A 22479-nucleotide genomic window follows, 5' to 3' on the forward strand; every position below is an offset into this window, starting at 1 on the left:
GAAACCCACAAAGCAGCGAAAAATCCGCGATATATATTTAAATATGCTTACATATAAAATCCGCGATGGAGTGAAGCCGCGAAAGGCGAAGCGCGATATAGCGAGGGATTACTGTATACACATAGGAACTATTAATTTATTTTCAGTTAAGTCATCTGCAGCGAACTTTTATAAATGAGGGTTTCTCCTTTTTAGATAGTGCAAACTGTTTTTTCTTCATTGACGTTTTCTCTTGGAGAGGTTTTTTCATTTCATTGAAAATTAAAGCAGCAGCTGCCAAAATATGTAGCTTTCTTATTAATTTTTCAACATTGTGTAAAATAAATTTATAAAGTAACATAAAAGGTTTAAATACTGGTTATCCTTTTACACTAAAATATTACTAAAGAGATACAAAAAAAGTAAAATGGATATGTTCTTTTTCTTTAAGGAGATTAAATATTACTGAAGAAAGAAAAAAAAAAAATTAAACAGCCAAATGGGGCTATGCATACGAACTTAAAAGGTTTAAATAAAACAGAAATATATATTTTATTTTTACTTGCTTAACTTGTGGAGGGTGTATCCTGTAGCAAAGCCCTAACTTTTTTCGTGAAAGCCCGTTTCAGTCAATAAGTCTTAAAAAAAGGTGTAAAGATATTGACAATAAGCTAAGCAAACCCAGAAAGACATAGAATCGTTTAAATCAAGTATCATTACATCTTCCTTTCTTAAAGAGAAGTAAGGCAGTACTTATAAGCTTACATATTTATATATAGACATACATACATATATATATATATATATCTATATCCGAAGCCGTGCAAGCACACTCTTGAGAATGCAACGTATAGTTGTACAGAAGAAAAGCAATCTTGCCTCAAATGAATGGCAACCTTTTGTAGGTCTATGAACTTAATTTAAACTTTAGGTTACACGGTGCTTTCTTTCCGAAGTACCTGCACTCATTAATATGTCTGAATGTGTCAGTCGGCCAAATCCACACGTTTCGCACCGGCGAAGTACCGCTTTTAAATTTTTATTAAGAAGAAAAGAAAACCTTTTTAAATTGAGGGAAAATATACTAATAACAGTTTGTTAAGGATCTGTTTTTTTGTGAAGCTGCCTTCACTCGAGTGATCACTTCGAGCTGACTTGCTGGTCAACTATAAGCGTTACCTGGTAGGTAACCACCCATACAATCAGATTGTGAATGACACTACGAATGCCGTGAATGTAATTACCCCGATCTACATGTTGTCAAATAAACGAACCACACTCCGTGGCGCAATTTTAGGGGCTTCGCCTGTAGCGCTGACGTCTGAGGTTCGATGCCCGTAAGGGAGTGAAGTGAGTGGCTGGTTGTCTACCAGGTAACGCTTATGGTTGGCCAGCAAGTGAGGTAACATCAGCCACGGTGCCTTCAGTTGTGAGAAGCAGATCATAGAATGGTTGAAAATATTTTAATGTCAAATAATGCAAAGAGTACGCGACACGTCTTTCCCCCTTATTCTTGGCTCATCAGGCGTACACACTCACTGCACTCGCTTATGGTAATCGAACCTCGGACGTCGGCGCTAGAGGGGCTTCGCAGCGGTGAAGTATTGTTTTTAAATTTTAATTAAGAAGAAAAGAAAACCTCCGAGGTTCGATTCCCGTAAGGGAGTGAAGTGAGTGGCTGGTTACCTACCAGGTAACGCTTATGGTTGGCCAGCAAGTGAGGTAACATCAGCCACGGTGCCTTCAGTTGTGAGAAGCAGATCATAGAATGGTTGAAAATAGTTTACTGTCAAATAATGCAAAGAGTACGCGACACGTCTTTCCCCCTTATTCTTGGCTCATCAGGCATACACAATCACTGCACTCGCTTACAGTAATCGAACCTCGGACGTCAGCGCTAGAGGGGCTTCGCAGCGGTGAAGTATTGCTTTTAAATTTTAATTAAGAAGAAAAGAAAACCTTTTTAAATTAAGTCTTAAAAAGAGGTGTAAAGATATTGACAATAAGCTACGCAAACCCACCAAGAAATGCAATTGTTTAAATCAAGGCGCGAGTCGAAAAACACCATCCCATAATATTAGTTAACGATTAACACATTTCTATATGTATTGTAAGCATACAATACAACTGATAATATGTTGCGCTTATTTATCTGGTGTACCGACATTTTTGCGTGTCTAACGTCTGAAATCTAACGTGGTTTGTGCCCTTCAGAATGAAAACAGTTTGCATTTACCTTTTTAATAAAAGGCAAGCTTTTAAGCCTGAGAAATCACCCCGTAAATGCACACGTTTAATTGCACATGTGTTAATATGTATGCTTACACAGTATTAAAAGACAGTGAACAACGTCATTTACCTTTGTTCCCGCGTTTGATAAAAGGCGAGCTTTTAAGCCTGAGAAATCACCCCGTAAATGCACACGTTTAATTGCACATGTGTTAATATGTATGCATACACAGTATTAAAAGACACTCAAAAATTAACGTCATTTACCTTCGTTCCCGCGTTTGACTCGTGCTGTAAATCTCTTCCTTGTTTTTAGTTCACGTGATTACGTAGGAGGCGTGATGATGCGATACGTGACTCCACCTCCTCCATTAGAGTATATGGACAAAAAACAGGTTCCAGTTATGACCATTACGCGTAGAATTTCGAAATGAAACCTGCCTAACTTTTGTAAGTAAGCTGTAAGGAATGAGCCTGCCAAATTTCAGCCTTCCACCTACACGGGAAGTTGGAGAATTAGTGATGAGTGAGTCAGTCAGTCAGTCAGTGAGGGCTTTGCCTTTTATTAATATGTACAGACTAGCAAAATACCCGTGCCTCGCAGCGGAGAAGTAGAGTGTTAAAGAAGTTATGAAAAAGAAAAGGAAACATTTTAAAAAGAACATGATTGTCAATGTAATTGTGTTGTCATTGTTATGAGTTTTGCTGTCATATATATATATATATATATATATATATATAGCAAAATACCCGCGCTTCGCAGCGGCGAAGTACTGCTTTAAAATTTTAAATAATAAACTGAGGGAAATTATACCAATAATTATTTGTTAAGGATCTCTTTGTATACCATGTTGTCAGTTCGCCCCTCCGGTTGTAATATGACCAAGTTGTGCGCTGAGCTTACTCTTGAGCATGCAACGTATACTTGGCCATGTGAAAAGGAAATCAAGAACAGCAAGACTGCGCCAGCTGCGGAGCTCAGCTTGGAGCGAAATGAAGTGAATGAAATGAGGTGAATGGGAGGGGAGATGATCACGTGACTCCAACACCCGCCTTAACTCTCCATCCCTCCACAAACACAGTCTCTCGGATCCCAACTCTCCTTTATATATATAGATAAATAGCAAAATACCCGCGCTTCGCAGCGGAGAAGTAGTGTGTTAAAGAGGTTATGAAAAAGAAAAGGAAACATTTTAAAAATAACGTAATATGATTGTCAATGTAATTGTGTTGTCATTGTTATGAGTGTTGCTGTCTTTTATATATATAATATACACACACACACATATAAACATATATATACATATACATATATATACATATCTACATACATATATACATATACACATCCACATATATATACATATATATATACAGTGGAACCTCTAGATACGAGTTTAATTCGTTCCAGCACTGAGCTTGTATAGCGAATTTCTCGTATCTAGAACAAACTTCCCCATTGAAAATAATGGGAATCCAGTTAATCCGTTCCGCACCCCAAATATATTAACATAAAAATCAATTTTCCTAACAAATAACACTGATAAATTATATATACTGTAGTCTACCTTTAATAAATAACACTGGTAAATAATATAACTGATTATTAAAAGAATCAAAACAGGTGTCTAAAGTGCAGTAGAGCATTCAATAAATCTTTAAATAAATAATCCTTAAAACAGTTGTGAAGTGGAGGTTTAAAATACACAAGAATAACAATCCTTTAACACGAGGTTAAAACGTCAACAGGATGCAGTCTTTAAAAAACAGATGACAATCCCCGGTGCTTCTTCTCTGTTAGCGTCTCACCTGCGGGCTCTGCAACAGGCGAGACACTCTTAATGCAGCTGACCTTCTCTACACCGTCCTGCTTCAGCTGTTTGGCTCGCCTGTTCAGCTACACGCGAGCCTGCACTTGCTCGCTCGCTCTCCCGCACCGACTTCCTGCCTTCCTCCCTCCCTGCTGCAACCTCCGTTCTCGTTCTCGTTCTCTCTCTCTCTTTTCTTTTCTTTTCTTTTACTTCTTCTCCCCCTTAACCGGCTCGCGCTTCTCTATATATGCAGGGAGGACATGGCAGCTGCAGCCCATCAGCCACAGGAACAATCATGGATGTTGCCAGTTTCCCACCTGTGCACTTAGGTGAGAAACGCAGACACCGCAGATCGCGGCTCGCTACAGCTACCACGTCCCCTCGCTAAGCTGAGAGCTATACCCACAGCCTGGCTCGTGGCTCGTTACGCGAGCCAATGCTCGCATTTAGATCTGAATTTTTCGCTCATACTTTCCTCGTATTTTGAATTTCTCGTATACAGAGGTGATCGTATCTCGAGGTTCCACTGTATATATACACACATATCAACATATATATATATATATATACACATATATATATATATATATATATATATATATATATATATATGTATGTGTGTGTATGTATGAATGGAAGAGAAGGTCTGTGATACGGTTTGCATATTTGCAGTTGGAGATCCACAAAGGGAGAAAAAACGAATCACGTATCATAAAATAGTTTTATTCCTGAGCTTTCAACCCCTGTCAGGGGTCTTCATCAGAGAATAATGCTTAGACTTACAAGAATCAAAGGCAATATATAGCAACACATTCAGTGGGGGGTGGGTGGAGGTGACTAAGTCAGTATGATCAAGGGGGGGGGGGTGTATCGTTTAATTAAAGTGCATATGTCCTTCTTAAGTTGGCATATGCTGGGTTTATGTCCAAGTGTCTGTTGATGGCATTTTCATCTGATAGCCAAGACTCGGCCAACTCTCTGGCGCTTTTTGTACTGGCCTTAAATTTTACTTTTACGTTGTCCCAGTTGAATGTGTGTCCTGTCAATTTAGTATGTGCATATATCAAAGATAGTGCGTCCTTTCATATATATATATATATATATATATATATATATATATATATATATATAATATACACACACACATATATATATATATATATATATATATATCTCTGTATGTGTATATATATATATATGTGTGTGTATATATATAATATATATCTGTATATGAATGGAAGAGAATATATATATATATATATATATATATATATACAGTAATCCCTCCTCCATCGCGGGGGTTGCGTTCCAGAGCCACCCGCGAAGTAGGAAAATCCGCGAAGTAGAAACCATACGTTTATATGGTTATTTTTAGAATGTCATGCTTGGGTCACAGATTTGCGCAGAAACACAGGAGGTTGTAGAGAGACAGGAACGTTATTCAAACACTGCAAACAAACATTTGTCTCTTTTTCAAAAGTTTAAACTGTGCTCCATGACAAGACAGAGATGACAGTTCTGTCTCACAATTAAAAGAATGCAAACATATCTTCCTTTTCAAAGGAGTGCAAAGCAAGCAGTCAAAAAAAAAATCAATACGGCTTTTAAGTATGCGAAGCACCGCCGGTACAAAGCTGTTGAAGGCGGCAGCTCACACCCCCTCTGTCAGGAGCAGGAAGAGAGAGAGAGAGAGAGAGAGAGAGATAGCGAGAGACAGATAAAAAAAATTAATACGTGCCCTTTGAGCTTTTAAGTATGCGAAGCTCCGTGCAGCCTGTCCTTCAGGAAGCAGCTGCACACAGCCCCCCTGCTCACACCCCCCTACGTCAGCGCAAGAGAGAGAGAGAGAAAGTTAGCTGGATAGCTTTTCAGCCATCTGCCAATAGCGTCCCTTGTATGAAATCAACTGGGCAAACCAACTGAGGAAGCATGTACCAGAAATTAAAAGACCTATTGTCCACAGAAACCCGCGAAGCAGCGAAAAATCCGCGATATATATTTAAATATGCTTACATATAAAATCCGCGATGGAGTGAAGCCGCGAAAGGCGAAGCGCGATATAGCGAGGGATCACTGTATATATATATATATATATAGCAAAATACCCGCGCTTCGCAGCGGAGAAGTAGTGTGTTATAATATATGTGTATGTGTATATGTGTATATATATGACAGCAACACTTATAACAATGACAACACAATTACATTGACAATCATGTTACGTTATTTTTTAAATGTTTCCTTTACTTTTTCATAACCTCTTTAGCACACTACTTCTCCACTGCGAAGCGAGGGTATTTTGCTAGTATATATATATATATATATATATATATATATATATATATATACACATACATATACACACATACATGCAGTTTCAATAACATAGAAATCAATATAAACAACATTAACATCATTATCATATGAGAATATGAAGTAATATATAAGAAGCACATTTCATATAAATATAAATTATTAAACAGTAAAATCTTCTTCTGTAATGTGCTACCGTGGCTATTCGTTTGTCTGTCCAGGATTTTAAATCACCTGTAGCTCGCAAACCGTTTCACCTATTGACTTGAAATCTGGTACACATATAGAACGTCACGTCTACTATCCGCTTTATGGGTGATGATTGTATTACTCTTTTTATCCATCCATCCATCCATTTTCCAACCCGCTGAATCCGAACACAGGGTCACGGGGGTCTGCTGGAGCCAATCCCAGCCAACACAGGGCACAAGGCAGGAAACAATCCTGGGTTTTTATCTTTATTTTATTTTATTGTAGAATCAACTCCTATCTGCGCACACCAGGGCGGCCGTGGGCGGATGCGTATGGTGTATTCACTCCACGTTATCGTGCATTGCGCTGTCACTGGTATTTTGATAAAAGAATTTGAACAACATATAAGAAGCGTATAAATTATTAAACAGTAAAACATTAACATTTAAGAAGTAAAGTTACATTAAGTACTACTGCAGTGCCTTCGGGTATACCTCATTTTTTGTTTGCTCATTACATGCTTAAATGTATACATTTTTTGGTGCACCTACCCGAGAACACGCGACATATAACCGAGCGTGGGAGAAGCATGGATTTTAAACACGCATCGAGTTCATCTGCTGGTCTCCCTCGTGAAATAACTGGTAATGTTTGACTAAAATCTACAGCGAGTAAAACGACATTACCTCCTATTTTTTTTTTTAACGATCTCTGAGATCTTGCTTTTTTCGGTTCAAGGCTTCATAAGCTCTTTTATGTTCTATGGTGTACTTATCCCAAGCCATCATCTTTGAATGTTGCAAGACTTTTGCCTTGTATGTAGATCGGGGTAATTACATTCATTGCATTCCTAGTCTGAATCACAATCCGATTGTATGGGTGGTTACTTGGAACTGTAGGGTTGCTACCCGTCCTTTAAAATACGGAATCGTCCCGTATTTGAGAATGAAATTGCGCGTCCCGTTTTGAATCAATACGGGACGGAATTTGTCCCGTATTTTTTTTATCATTTTTTTTAAAGCAGCGTCTCATGCAAATCATCCCACACGCATTTTATGAAGATGCCTCCTTTCCTACTTTTGATTGGGTAATACTTGATGCCATCGTTAGTTTGATTGGTCTTTTTAACTGTCCAGTGAGGAGGGCGGGTCTTTTAAGTAGAGTCTGCAAACTGTTGGCACTGGGATGTGGCACCCGCTGCAGTATGCGTCCCTTATTTTTTTGTATTAAAAGTGGTAACCCTACCTGGCAGGTAACACTTATGTTTGGTCATGAAGTCGTCTAAAATCAGCCACGTGCCCTCTTTTAATTGTGAGAAGCAGATATATATAGCCAAATTCTCGCGCTTCGTTGCGGCGAAGTACTGCTTTTAATTTTTTAAGAAGAAAGTAAAACCTTTTTAAACAGATCGAAAATATACCTATAACAATTTGTTAAGGATCTGTTTTTTTGTGAACCTCGCTTTTCACAGCTGTCCCGCTACGGTGTGTGTTTCGTTTATTTGACAGTATGTAGATCGTGGTAATTAAATTCATGGCATTCGTTTTCTGAATCACAATCTGACTGTATGGATGGTTACCTGCCAGGTTACGCTTGTGGTTGGTCAGGAAGTCGCCTTACATCCGCCACGTGCCCTCTTTCTGTTCCCAGAAGCTGATCATAGAATGGTTTTAATAGTTTACTTTCAAATAATGCAAAGAGTATGCGACACGTGTTTCTCCTTAATTCTGGGCTCATCAGGCATACACACTCACTGCATCCCCTCTCAAGAATCGAATATCGTCAGCGCCAGAGTTGAAGCCCCTAACGTTGCGGTCAGCAAGTGGGCTAACCTCCGCCATGTGCCATCTTTCAGTTGCGAGAGGCAGATCATAGAATGGTTGAAACTGTTGCCCCTAACGTTGCGCTACGGCGTGTGGTTCGTTTATACCTCGTGTCTTCTCATTAAACTTTTATCTCGCGAATATGTTATTGCAATCCGCAGCGGGAGCGTTTCTATAAACTTAATTTAAACTTACGTTTTACACCGTGCTTTGTTTCCCTTATGAACATGCTTGTATGCTTCACTCGCTCCCTTCTCAATTGTTTAATGAATTTTTTGTTCTTCGCTGTTTGCGGCTCCTCCTTCATTTGTCCCTACTGCGTTCACAGTCTTTTCACGTGATTACGTGGGAGGCGTGATGACGTGACAATCAACTCCTCCTCCCACGGCCATCGAGCTGGCGTCCATTACAGTATAATGTGAAAAAAGAGGTTCCAGTTATGACCATTACGAGTTGAATTTCGAAATGAAACCTGCCTAACTTTTGTAAGTAAGCTGTAAGGAATCAGCCTGCCAAATTTCAGCCTTCCACCTACACGGGAAGTTGCAGAATTAGTGATGAGTCAGTCAGTCAGTCAGTCAGTCAATCAGTCAGTCAGTCAGTGAGGGCTTTGCCTTTTATTAGTATAGATAACCATATGAACATATGGTTTCTACTTCGCAAATTTTCACCTGTCGCGGGGGGGTTCTGGAACGCAACCCCCGCGATGGAGGAGGGATTACTGTACACACAAATATGCACACATACATAAATACATATACACACACTAGAAACTAGAGGTTATACAAGTCAAGAGAGGTTGATGCCCTATAATGCATTGCTGGAACTCAATCCTTGCACAGTCTAATACAAAATATTATTCTAATAAAACACACAATTGCATTAAAAGCTGTACAGAGACAAGGAGACTGGTGCATACAAATAATTGATGGTTATGCTATAATATTACAAACAAAAAGTTTCCTCATCTTTGAGCAAATAATCCAAATATTCAAAATCCTCTAAGGCATATAAAAAGTGAATTCTGCTGACTTTTCACCTTTATAGCAAAACCTCATGCAGACTAACAATCATTTACAGTAAAGGTTACAAGCAGGAAGTATTTACACAGAACTACATATTTATGCTGCTCAAGTAGAGACCTTAAAATAAGAGTCTGCAAAAATGTTGGTACAACTACTGCTTACAATAACTACGTAAATAATTTTTGTAAAACCTTCCTTTCCTAGATATGTAATGTGGTACCAATAGTTGGATGTTAGTTTGGTATTATAGCAATACCTGTTCTGCCATTTTTTTCTTGCTTGGTTCTAGATCCTTGAGGAGGTCGTAGCCTTGGTGAAAGAATGTATATTGGGCATGGAAATAAGAGAATATCTGAAAAGGCAGACGGAAAGCAAAACAGAATTCAGACTGACAGTGCATCAGGAAGTCTAAATACAATTTGGGGAAACTAATTGTTTTACTTGTGCCTTGTTTTATGTTTTCTTTGGTCATCTAAAGTTTATATAATCATGCACATTTTTAAAAGTGATTCCATGTACTCACCGAATTTAAAATATCCAGCTTCAGCTGTAGTTTGAAATGGTTCAACTGAAAAGACAGAAAACAAGCATTTTCACACAATGGCCCGTATGAGACACATGTTGACCTATGCATTATCTACAAATGTACGTGAAAATTCAGCCACCAAAATTTTAAAAGCCTGATGCCAGAGTACTGTCATAACATGCTCCTACTATTTGCCAATCATCAATACACCAAATCTGGACTCTGATTTAGGTCCAGAAGCAAGATCAAAAGAAAAAAGCCAAAAGGAACACAATGATTGGCAAGATAAAACAGTAAAGTAAGAGCCTCAGAGTAATGTAAATTTATAAAAAAAATTACTAACTGTAACTACAACTAACCTGCAGTCCATAATCAAGGACAAAGTGCTGGAAACATTTTCGGGTGGCTAGCAAGAGATGACTGGCTTTTTCTCCATCCTGAGGTTTATTCCGGGATACCTGGGCATTCTTGACTATTGCAACATCCAGATCTTCTCTGATTCTGAGGAACTCTCTTCTAGTTTCCTTTAGCTGAGGGATTGACCTAGAGTATGTAAATTGCACAAGTATAGCCCATCAGCTAGAGCAGAGCACATTCACGGTCTCTGTCGCTTCTCTTTAAAATGAGTAATGACTTCAATCCTTTGCTAGCACGAGAGGTTCTTCAGAACACTTATTTTGAGGAACTTAACATAAACAACAAAAGTCGAACAATACTGTACAATTATGTGTAGCTCTCTTCATTTACTGCAGGCTCAGAGCACTGTAACAACTTCAACATTACAAATTCCTAATTACTTAATAGACAAAGATCTGCTTAAACACACAAGAAAACAAAGAAGTTTGAAACTGATTAGCATAAATGGAAGCTAATAATATCTGTCCATTAGTTAATAGATGATTATAGAATGGCATCAAAACTGAACTGGTACCAGAGAATTAATCTTACACACAATAAACAATTAAGGCATGAAGCATCTGAAAAACAAAAGAAATGGGAATGGAAAAATTGAAGTATAATAGAGCTCCTAATACTGGTTGCTTCAGGATAAAAATGATGTCTAAAACATATGTCATAAGTAAAAATGCACATAAAAGAAACTAATGAAGTATAAAACACACTCACACACACAAAAAAAAGTTTTACTACGTTCTTCTTCACCTAAGCATGCTCAAGTCACATTATCCTAGCACAGAAAACTGTATTTACAAAGTAGAGCAAATAAAGGCCCATTCACACCTAAGTGCTCCAAATTTCTAGCATTTGTTTAGTAATTTTTATGCTTTTTGAGGGCTTCTTGCAAGCATTTCTCAAACTTTTTAGGCTATTTTTGAATGTTTTGCAGGAGTTTACTGAGCGTTTTTACAGCATTTATTCACAATTTTTAAAGAAGCATTTTGCAGGGAATATATGATTGACATCATTTCCATTTTGTATACTGTGAAATGTTGTAATTGTTGTTTACAGAATGTCTTCTATGACTTTAATCATTTTAATCCTGGTAATCACACAAATTGTGTTATTTTGGGGAAAGAAAAAAAGTCAATAGTGAAGAATGGGTTATCATGCACAGCGGTAATCAACTCAAAAGAACTAGACACATATTCATATATATTTAATTCTGCATGTGCAGAGGGGTTAATAGGGTCATTGAAAACAATGGTAAATAACTTTTAAACTGGTTTAGGAGCATTCTGGTTTAGTGTTAATGCTAGAAAAAACAGTTGTGAATGGGCAAAAAGTGTTAAGCTGCAGCTCTCACATGTATTTTGTTCGATCACAAACAAAAATATTAATTCCTAACTAAAACACAATATAGATCAAAATGCATGACTACAATAATTGGATGGGGATGCAGCTGGCCACAAAAGACAATGACAGTTATCATGCAATCAATTCTTATTCCAAAATGCAAACCAAACTAGTAGAATACCTAATGTTATAAAAGTCATCACTGACCTTGGTGATTGAAATTGAGGCAAAATAACAGTGCAGAAGGGCACTATAGCATTATATCTCCTACTTTTTGTTATATTTGTGCCAATATATACTTAGAACTGCACTATGCCAGCAGCAATTCAGGAAACTGGAAAGACTATTATAGCAAATACAAAAATATTCTGTAGAATAAAATAATTTAGTAAGCAGACAGTATTCTTTTCCCCATGCCTGTTATTTTTTGCCTTAATGTTTGTCATCACAATGAACAGTAAAATTCTGATTACTTGAAGCCAAAGAGACTGAGGTTTATTGTAACAATCAAACATAGAAAATGATGCTGTTTCAAAAGGAAACCTATTTATTTTATTTTAAAATTAAAACCTCATATCAGGTACTCTATGTTAAACTGAATTGTATGGAAAGCCATTTAAAAATAATTTAGACTTTATTGTTATTACAATAGTACATTGAAATTGAGATGCCACCCCCAAAGGTGCTAGTAAACAAAATAATATACCACCAGAAAAGAAAATAATAATACTAGGGGAAAAATAAATTATTTATACCAAACTAACTGAAGCTTTGTAGTCCTAGTACCAGGCTCCGTATCAATTCTTGCTTTCAGAATGTGTTAGGTTTTGTTGACAGTTAAACACATTTTGTTACCTGAATTTGTTTTGTCCCAAGAATAACTGCTAACAATTTCTTTTTAAAATTCAGTGTCAAGCCATGTCATATTTCCAAGTGACACTCAGCACAATTCCACACGAAGAAAGAAGACATTGTCTTCTATGTCTAAGTATTTCACCAGCTATCTAATTTCAAAGTCTACATTCAAAGAGACAGATGTACTGACATGCGACAGAACACCACTAGTTTTATTAAAAAAATATTGTTAAGTGCATTTTTTTCAAATATATATCAAATCCAGCCTGTTATAGCACACTATTCCCTAGTTTAAATCAGATATGGGTATGAACTATGGCAAGATTAATATTAAACTCCTGACATTCAATTATAAATTAAAAAAAAAAACTATAGGATGAATTGGTGCGTCATTCGTCTCAACACTGTCTGTGTGTTATGAGACACATTGGCCATGTAATCAGTGGGCACTATGCACTTTTTTGTCAAAAGAAAATTACGGAGGCCTTCACAAGATCCAAAAGCAGAACAACTATTCATAAACTGTGATGGAAGAAATTACTGTACAATTTACTGCCTAAGACTACTGATTGATTGATTGACTGATTGCCTTTATTGTCGTTGCATGTGAACACACAAGAAAATGTACCATCTCTAAAAAAAAAAGCTATACCTCATACATTCCACTTCCAATCACATTTAGACAAATTAGTTATAAAACAACAAATAATAAATAAATTTGTTAAGTAATAAGTTAGAAAAAATTAGTCAAACAATAAGTTATTAGTTTTAAAATAACGTAAATTAGTTAAGTAATATAGTGTTTATGCATTTAACACACAATAGTAAATTAATAATATTACATCATTACAATAATTTCATTTTATGTGCAAAGGATAGGAGGTTTAACTTTAGTTCTTTTATGGCTGTTGGATAAAAACTGTTCCTTAGCCTGGAAGTGCAGTTCTTCAGGGTTCTGTAGCAACTTTCAGACAGAAGTAATAAAAATAAGTGATGGAAAGGATGATAATTACCCTTAAAAATACTGAGGGCTCTGCTCAGGCAGCGAGACCTATAGATATCCTCCACAGTAGGTAGATGGAGTCTAATAATCTTCTGAGCCATGTTAATAACTCTCTGTAAAGCTGCTCTGCGTGCTGCTGCACAGTTTCTATACCAGGCCATTATACGGTGTATCAGTATGCTTTCTATTGAGCAATGATAGAATGAAGTGATGAGTATTAGTGAGTAGTGAATATTAATGAAGTGATTTCTAAGAAACACAGTTGAGATCTTCATGGTTTTAAAAAGTTCTTGTAAAAAGTTACGCACATGCCATGTGGATGCCTCTTCTGATTCAGATAAAGCCTGTTGTGATGTGCATGTCACACCTGTTTCAAAAAGTTTTCATATACTCCACAAATAAATGGCTATTTATAATACACAAAGATTTAAGACACATGTTTAACCTTTGGACACCACATTCTTACCTGAAATACTACATGGCAAAAGTAGAACTTTCCAAAAATATCTTTGTCAGTTATGACTAATAAACCTGTTCTGCAGAAATACGAAAGTATTAGAAATAAGAAAGTCATTTATTCCCAGTCAGATAATGACAGCTTAATCTACCCAATCTACAAGATGTCATTATCTGTATATAAATCTGCATATCCCTGACTGACCAACAAGAAATTCTTGGTTATTTGCAGAGAAGAGAAAAAAAAAAAAAGGGTTTTCAGTAATGGAACAATATCATGTCTGACTGCATTGTCAGCACCATAGTGTGATCCAAGCCCCATATTTAAACTTTTTTTTACCCTATATCCTGTGTTGTTCATTATTAATTCATATGTATGACTTTCCCAACCCTAAACTGTCATCTTGCCGTGGTGAAGGGGAATGTAAACCTCAGAGATGCTCAGGACTAGGTCATCTGGAGCTTTGTGATCCTAGAAGGGTCTTCCTTGGCAAACAGGATAGGGCTGAAAGGTCACACAAAGAACATTTTATAAAGACCTTCATGAAGGTATAAACTGGAAATCATTGTACCTTGCACAAGACAGGTTTAATGAGATCCACACCTGGAGCCAGGCCTGGAAGTGGCATTCACCAGTGAGTGCTAGGTGGATGGGCAACCTATATAACCTGGCCAGGTGCAATGAAACAGCCATTTTGTGAGCTCACCACCTGGAATATGAAGTATAAGGGTGAGATATTATATTAGATAAGCGTCAGGCACAGGAGGGAAGGACTTTAAATGGACTACACCTTGGTAATGGAGATTGACTTTTGGGACATGAAACTTTATCTCCCTGATGGGGAAGGAGCCTGAGCTGGTGTGAGAGGTTGAAAAGTACTGGCTATATGTAGCTGGTATCAGCTTTAAGCATATTACATATGGGTTCTAGCACCATATTTGTTGATCTTGGGGGCTGGCTTCCCTATTCATCTCCTCTAGTGTTTTGATGTGTTAATGGCTCTTGGGAGGTGTAAAGATACTCACAAGCCATTGCTGAGGGCTGTATAATTTTAGCTTTCTTTAGTTTCAATTTCGTTACAAACTGTGTACTGGAAAACTGACTGTTTTCCTTGGGAGTATTCAGCCTTCTCTTAGAAGCTTGGTGAAGTGCTGAAAAGGGTTCTACTTATGGCCTTAGTAGCCTTACTGGGTGACTTCAATGCTCAAGTCAGAAATGAAGGAGATCCTTAGAGGGGCATGACTGGGAGAAATGAGCTGAAGGATTTGAACCGGAACCATGACTGGTTATTGGATTTCTGCGTTCTACATCATGAATTGTCCATATCAAAACGCCATACTTGAACACAAGGATGCTCATAAGTGTATGTGGTACAACAGCAAATTGGGCCAAAGGTCAAAGACTGACTTTGTGGTTGTGTTGCTTGACTTGAGGTCATATATTTCAGAAACTTGGATGAAGAGAGGGGAAGAGCTGTCAGCTTATCACCACTTGGTGGTGTGTTGGATGTGAAGAAAAGGAAAAGGTTGGACATAGCAGAGAAGCCCAGACAAGCAGTTAGGTTGTCCTGGGAATGCCTGGCTAAGGCTTCCATTCATGATGAGTTTAGCTCCTTCCTCCTTCCCATGTGCACAGCAAAGTTGGGGATATTAAGTCCAAATGGACCATGTTCAGGATGTCAACTGTGAAAATGGCTGCTACAAGCTATGGTCTAAAGCAGGGGTTCTCAACGTCGGTCCTGGGGACCCCCTGTGGTTGCGGGTTTTTGTTTCAACCGCTTCTGTTTTTAATTGGAATCCGGGGCTAGTTAAGTGAACTGTTATTGCCCAGATTCTGTGTTTTGGGAACAATATGGAATTTAGAAAACTAAGTTTGGTAAAAAAAAAAATATATTAAAATGTACTAAGCAGTTATATGGGAATACAGTAATCCCTCCTCCATCGCGGGGGTTGCGTTCCAGAGCCACCCGCGAAATAGGAAAATCCGCGAAGTAGAAACCATATGTTTATATGGTTATTTTTAGAATGTCATGCTTGGGTCACAGATTTGCACAGAAACACAGGAGGTTGTAGAGAGACAGGAACGTTATTCAAACACTGCAAACAAACATTTGTCTCTTTTTCGAAAGTTTAAACTGTGCTCCATGACAAGACAGAGATGACAGTTCTGTCTCACAATTAAAAGAATGCAAACATATCTTCCTTTTCAAAGGAGTGCAAAGCAAGCAGTCAAAAAAAAAATCAATAGGGCTTTTTGGCTTTTAAGTATGCGAAGCACCGCCGGTACAAAGCTGTTGAAGGCGGCAGCTCACACCCCCTCTGTCAGGAGCAGGAAGAGATAGAGAGAGAGATAGAGAGAGACAGATAAAAAAAATCAATACGTGCCCTTTGAGCTTTTAAGTATGCGAAGCTCCGTGCAGCATGTCCTTCAGGAAGCAGCTGCACACAGCCCCCCTGCTCACACCCCCCTACGTCAGCGCAAGAGAGAGAGAGAGAGAGAGAGAGAGAGAGAGAGAAAGTAAGCTGGATAGCTTCTCAGCCATCTGCCAATAGCGTCCCTTGTATGAAATCAACTGGGCAAACCAACTGAGGAAGCATGTACCAGAAATTAAAAGACCTATTGTCCTCAGAAATCCGCGAAGCAGCGAAAAATCCGCGATATATATTTAAATATGCTTACATATAAAATCCGCGATGGAGTGAAGCCGCGAAAGGCGAAGCGCGATATAGCGAGGGATCACTGTAATGTATTTTTTTTTCTTTTTAACAATATTTTCATCTTGATGTTCACTCTATTTTTCCCAGGTGTTCTAATTGTTTAATTAATCCATTGTTTTCTAATTAGTGGGTCTAACGCTAAAGTAGTTGCAGTCTTTCATGATACAGTGTCCTTTTTCTGGGTGTCTGCTCTGCAAGTTTTTAATTGTCATTAATAAGATACAACAAAGGGGGAAAACTCCATAGAGAAATGGCAAAATATAAAGAAAGCAACAAAAGTGAGTTAAGCATTTAAATATATAGCAAAAATGGAAATATTTCTAAATGTCTTATAATAAATGTAAAAATCATGCCTCTGTGCTTTCTTAATATAGAATAAGAGAAGAGAAAAAAACAGCTAATTAATTGAGATCAGTGTTAGCAGTTGCTCACTGATTATGAATCTGGTTGAAGCAAAAACCTGAAGTGACAGTGGGCATTTGATGTAATTCGATCTGATTATGGTAATAACTGAAAGAATGAGATTGTGTGTACAAGCAGGAAAAGTTACAAATATAAATAATTCTGCCGGCTGAATATAATTTTATTTAATCTACTTTTCTACTAATTATACTATGTTATGTAAGCTTGTATTCATTTATTTTTTTTATTACTTCATCATTATTATTCTTATCTAATTTGTTTTTCTTTTCTTGTAATTAGTTCTTTGACATCTTACAAAGCACTTTGAGCGACATTCCGTGTAGGAAAATGTGTTATAGAAATAAGTGCTGCTGCTGTTCTTTATTGATTGTTTTTTGATATTGTATTTTTGTTAATTGTTCAGAGTAGACATGCAAGTAAGAATTTAATTGAACAATTTATATAGGACAATAATCTTGACTTGTAGCTGTGCTTTATTGGCCAATAAAATACTGTACATTACAGACGCAAAACATATTTTAGGAACTTGTTTATTCTTTTGAACTCTCACTTAATTTAGCCATCCTCTCAACGGCAAATAAACCACATAAAATATAAACAAGCAATTTTTGAACTTGGTGCCCAGCTGATATTGAATTTTTTCATGGTCTCCCTTAGCTACATAATGCCAAGTCAAACTGATGGCATATTTAATGTACCTCTTGCTATGTAACACTCTTTATAGCGAGTATCACCCCAAAGTATTTACAATGTAAACACTAAATAGCACAAGGTACACATTGCAACACTTTAGCTCCACCAGCCTAAATGATTTCATCACCACTACACAGGCACTCAGTACTGAAATCTGAGCCTATAACCTTAGTCTAGTTTCTTTAAAGGCAAGGATATTAAACATTTTAATGATTTGTTACTTTTGCTTTCTAGCTGTGTTCCTCAAATAATGTTGCCATCATTAAATACAAAATCAAACACCAATTGCATTCTCTGTAGATCTTGCATTAACAACCTAACATGCTAGTCTATTATATGGCAATTTTTAGGTCTTTGCCCAAAGAAATACTGTTAGAACAGCTTTTGCAAACAAGTGACAAATTGTTATGGAAAGGGCTATATAAGCTAAAGGATGCAACCACTGGGTTCTGTAGGTAGGCAGAAGAGAATGAAAGCAGAGCTACATACTGTATAAGCTGAGATTGTAATTGTTGAATTAGTGATCTCTGTGCCTGGTCAAACAACATCTGTAAAGATATAAAGAAATTTAAAACAAGTCAAATTCATCTGCAAGATTTTATATTCATAACGGGTTCAAATGTCATAAACTTTTAAAGTTATCTAGTCCTACTCTCCAAGACTGCCAAGTATCTTACTTGGTCAGAACATAGTCAATGTTTCTCCACAGCAAGGATTTACAAATTAGAAGGTTTGGACATCAGGCGAGCTTAAGCATACCCCCTGGAGGGGTTCTATGTACACCTCAATAGAAAGAGATAATGGGTGGTAGGGGTTTAGGGGGCACTACACAGGAAACACTTTGGGAGTTGTACCTTGCAGGTGGCATAAAAGGTAGTGTCTGGAACTACTCTAGTCTACCCTGCTGTTATAAATAAGGGTATAAGCTGAATCAGAAGTGGTAAGATGAACAAACTCTAGAGACAAACCTTTAAACAGACAAGGAAAACCCACGTGCAAATACCACAACAGAGTTATTTACTCGAAAAAAAACAAAAAAACAAATATATAAAAAAAACAAATAGTTTGATCCGTATTACATATTGTGCTAAGTACAGAAAAAGTAAAATTAGATAAATAAATATTTCATGTCTCAAGACTCCATAAATAATCTTTATATCTGTAAATATGACAGCTCAGCTCAATTCAAAAAGCATTTAATAAGCGAACAAATAACCTCAAGAAGGTTAGCTAAAAAAAAAAAAAAAAAAAAAAAAAAACACCCTGTCTTTGAAGTTACAAGGTAGTATTATAAGAACCACCAACTTCTAAAATTTACATACACCCTATCATTTACAAAACAGGTCTCAGGTCTTATGTGGATACAAAAAGCTTTGTCCTGCATGTTGATCTATCTGTGCATCACTGAATTATAAAAAGAATACTAGTTTAGAAAAGGCTAACTTACCATGTGGAAATGGATCATCTCCCGCAGCCCTTGATTGAACTGAGACAGGCAGGCCTATGAGCAAAGACAGACAGTTAGCTGACTAGTACAGGTTTCTGTAACACGCACATTGCCCACAGCTGGCATACTCTTCTTGAACCCAGGACACAGGCATAAATCGAGGAAGGTCTGGGCAATGAGGACACAAACAACAATAGTTGGTATATTAAAGTGCTCTGTGTTTTTCGTCTTCAAATAAAGTGCAGTGAAATTTTCAAATATTTATTTATATATATATATATATATATATATATATATATATATATATATATATATATATATATATATATATATATATATATATATATATATACACACATACATACATACACATCATCCAAGATAAAAATCAGTACCTTTATGAAAATCAGCAATAAATAATCCAAAAACAGGTCTAAATCCAAGGAGTAAAATTGGGACGTCTCTCTCTTACGAGCCTTGGTACCTATCTTCCACTTTCAGCCTCAGCTCACCCATCAAGTATGCTCAGCCAAGAGTGGAGACATCAGCTTGCACGGCCAACCTTCAAAAAACTGACTTGTGCCAAAGCCACCTTGGGCTGTCACTATTGTGAAATCCCAAGCCTGGATCCATTGTGCCACCTTTGCAGGCATCCACAGGACAATCTCTTGAGACCTTCAGTTGCTACTGCTCCCTAGGTCCTCAGCAGAAGCAACTGTACCCCATGAGTGCTGTCCACTGCATCACTTGCTCACCCAACTCTCTGCAGTCTTGCTGGCAAACTGTGCACTTTGACTTTTCAATCTTCCTCTCACTCACCTCAGACTCTCTTTAATGCTTGTGTGGATGTGACACCCTACTTACTACCCGCAGAGTGCCAATGTGGATTAGCCGAGCCAATCAGTCAACCAGCTTCAATTCCATACCAAACACACTCCCGGTCGACCAGTTTTGCAGGCGCTCACAACCACCGAGCCCTAAACACACTGGTTTTATTGTAAAACTTGCACACATCATGGATCCCTAACGTGCACCACCTCAGTTGCATCATGGAGTTTTATTAGCATATGCAAAATTAACAACTTGCTCAAGGTGTACAGTAATCCCTCCTCCATCACGGGGGTTGCGTTCCAGAGCCACCCGCGAAATAAGAAAATCCGCAAAGTAGAAACCATATGTTTATATGGTTATTTTTATATTGTCATGCTTGGGTCACAGATTTGCGCAGAAACACAGGAGGTTGTAGAGAGACAGGAACATTATTCAAACACTGCAAACAAACATTTGTCTCTTTTTCAAAAGTTTAAACTGTGCTCCATGACAAGACAGAGATGACAGTTCCATCTCACAATTAAAAGAATGCAAACATATCTTCCTCTTCAAAGGAGTCAGGAGCAGAGACTGTCATAAAGGCAGAGGAAAATCAATAGGGCTGTTTGGCTTTTAAGTATGTGAAGCACCGCGGCACAAAGCTGTTGAAGGCGGCAGCTCACACCCCCTCCGTCAAGAGCACAGAAAGAGAGAGACAGAGAAAAACAAGCAAGCAAAAATCAATACATGCCCTTCGAGCTTTTAAGTATGCGAAGCACTGTGCAGCTTGTCGTTTCAGGAAGCAGCTGCACAAAAGATAGCAACATGAAGATAATCTTTCAGCATTTTTAGACTAGCGTCCGTATCGTCTAGGTGTGCGAACAGCCCCCCTGCTCAATCCCCCTACGTCAGGATCAGAGAAAGTCAGCGCAAGAGAAAGAGAAATGTAAGCTGGGTAGCTTCTCAGCCATCTGCCAATAGCGTCCCTTGTATGAAATCAACTGGGCAAACCAACTGAGGAAGCATGTACCAAAAATTAAAAGACCCATTGTCCGCAGAAACCCACGAAGCAGCGAAAAATCCGCAATATATATTTAAATATGCTTACATATAAAATCCGCGATGGAGTGAAGCCGCGAAAGGCGAAGCGCGATATAGCGAGGGATTACTGTATATGCAAACTAGCAGAAACTACCCTCGTAATTAGGATGTCTAATTTGGGTCTCATTGTTAGATTATTAAAATTTTGTTCCTATGGTGCCTATCTTGGTGAAGTATTATGCTGATCTTCACAGTCTTGTGTATTTTTTTGCATAAATCTTCTTGTTTTCATTGCTTTTGCAGATATTAACTGTAAATTGCCAGACCTTTTTAAACCCATGAACAGGCTTCCACCTTTAGTTTTTTAAATACAGAGCTTCTATTATGAGTTATCTGCGACCAATAGAATCAGCAAAACTCAACCAGAAATAACTGGATCAAGAGGGCTGAGAGATGCAGGGGCAAAGGGAAGAAAAACACTGCTGCCACTGACCTCCTCTGCCCAGCACTTACCTGGCTAATGTACACTTGCCAAGAGGGGTGGTGGGGGGAGAACCCTAGATCAGGGGTCCCCAACCCCCGGTCCGCAGCTGTCTGACAGCCGGGCCGTGAGAGAACTGCCGGCAACGGCGACTCACTCAAACTTTTCAGAACGCTTGGCGGGCGGGGCTTTGCAGCGGTGCAAAGAGAGGAGAGAGACCGAGTTGAGAGACTATTACAACAAAGTATTTTTATGTTCCCGACAGTTTCCCCGTATGACATGAGTCTATAGAAATCACGTTACTACGAAGTACATTCAACAGATGCTTTCATTACAACGAAGTGACCTTGAAATGCTTGAACGAATCATACACAGAGCAGTTAGATCTGTAGTCGCAGCTCAGTTGTGCACGTTTGCACAACGATCCCCAAACAGAAACATTGTAAAAAAAAAATCTCTTTCTTCGAACTTTCCTCGTACTGTTTTTTTTTTTTTTTTTGCTGTTTTTGCTGTCTGTGGTTTTCATTGATTCCTTTTTGCTTATTGCTTGTCAACATTTGAAAAACATCCATTGGAATTTAAATCATTGTCACCCTCCTACAGAAACGGCAGACACGAAAAAAAGATAGCAGTGTTAATGTTTGTGATGTGCAATCTGTTGGATTGGCAAATGTAAAGCATATGTCTTTGTTATATGCAAAAAAAGAAGAAAAATCTCAGATTGCAAACGTATGCGAACTGCTTAATAAATTTAATAATAATAGAAAGGTTATGTAAATTGTGTATAAAATATTAGTTAAATGTCATCACCACATCGTCGGTGCAAATATGGGTACTAATTCTCTGGATCACTGTGACACCACAATCAAAAGATGTTTACCGCCTGCCACCTCACCCATACC

General features: G+C 37.9%; 1 protein-coding gene across 3 annotated transcripts in view; it reads right to left on the minus strand.

The window, feature by feature from the left end:
• Positions 1-22479, minus strand: part of zgc:162872 (BAR_ACAPs and ArfGap_ACAP domain-containing protein) — a 184476-nt gene that overhangs the window by 70421 nt on the left and 91576 nt on the right. For all 3 annotated transcript variants that reach the window (XR_007934257.1, XM_051923635.1, XM_051923636.1), the window contains exons 4-8: positions 19246-19299; positions 18288-18346; positions 10258-10441; positions 9896-9940; positions 9629-9724 (exon numbers count right to left, since the gene is read on the minus strand). Coding sequence is in view for 2 of the 3 variants with exons in the window: in XM_051923635.1 (XP_051779595.1) it covers positions 9629-9724; positions 9896-9940; positions 10258-10441; positions 18288-18346; positions 19246-19299 (438 nt within the window). In the remaining variant the exon portion in view is untranslated. The remainder of the gene's footprint in view (positions 1-9628; positions 9725-9895; positions 9941-10257; positions 10442-18287; positions 18347-19245; positions 19300-22479) is intronic.

The sequence above is a fragment of the Erpetoichthys calabaricus genome, chromosome 2, assembly GCF_900747795.2.
Source record: "Erpetoichthys calabaricus chromosome 2, fErpCal1.3, whole genome shotgun sequence".
NCBI lineage: Eukaryota > Metazoa > Chordata > Cladistia > Polypteriformes > Polypteridae > Erpetoichthys > Erpetoichthys calabaricus.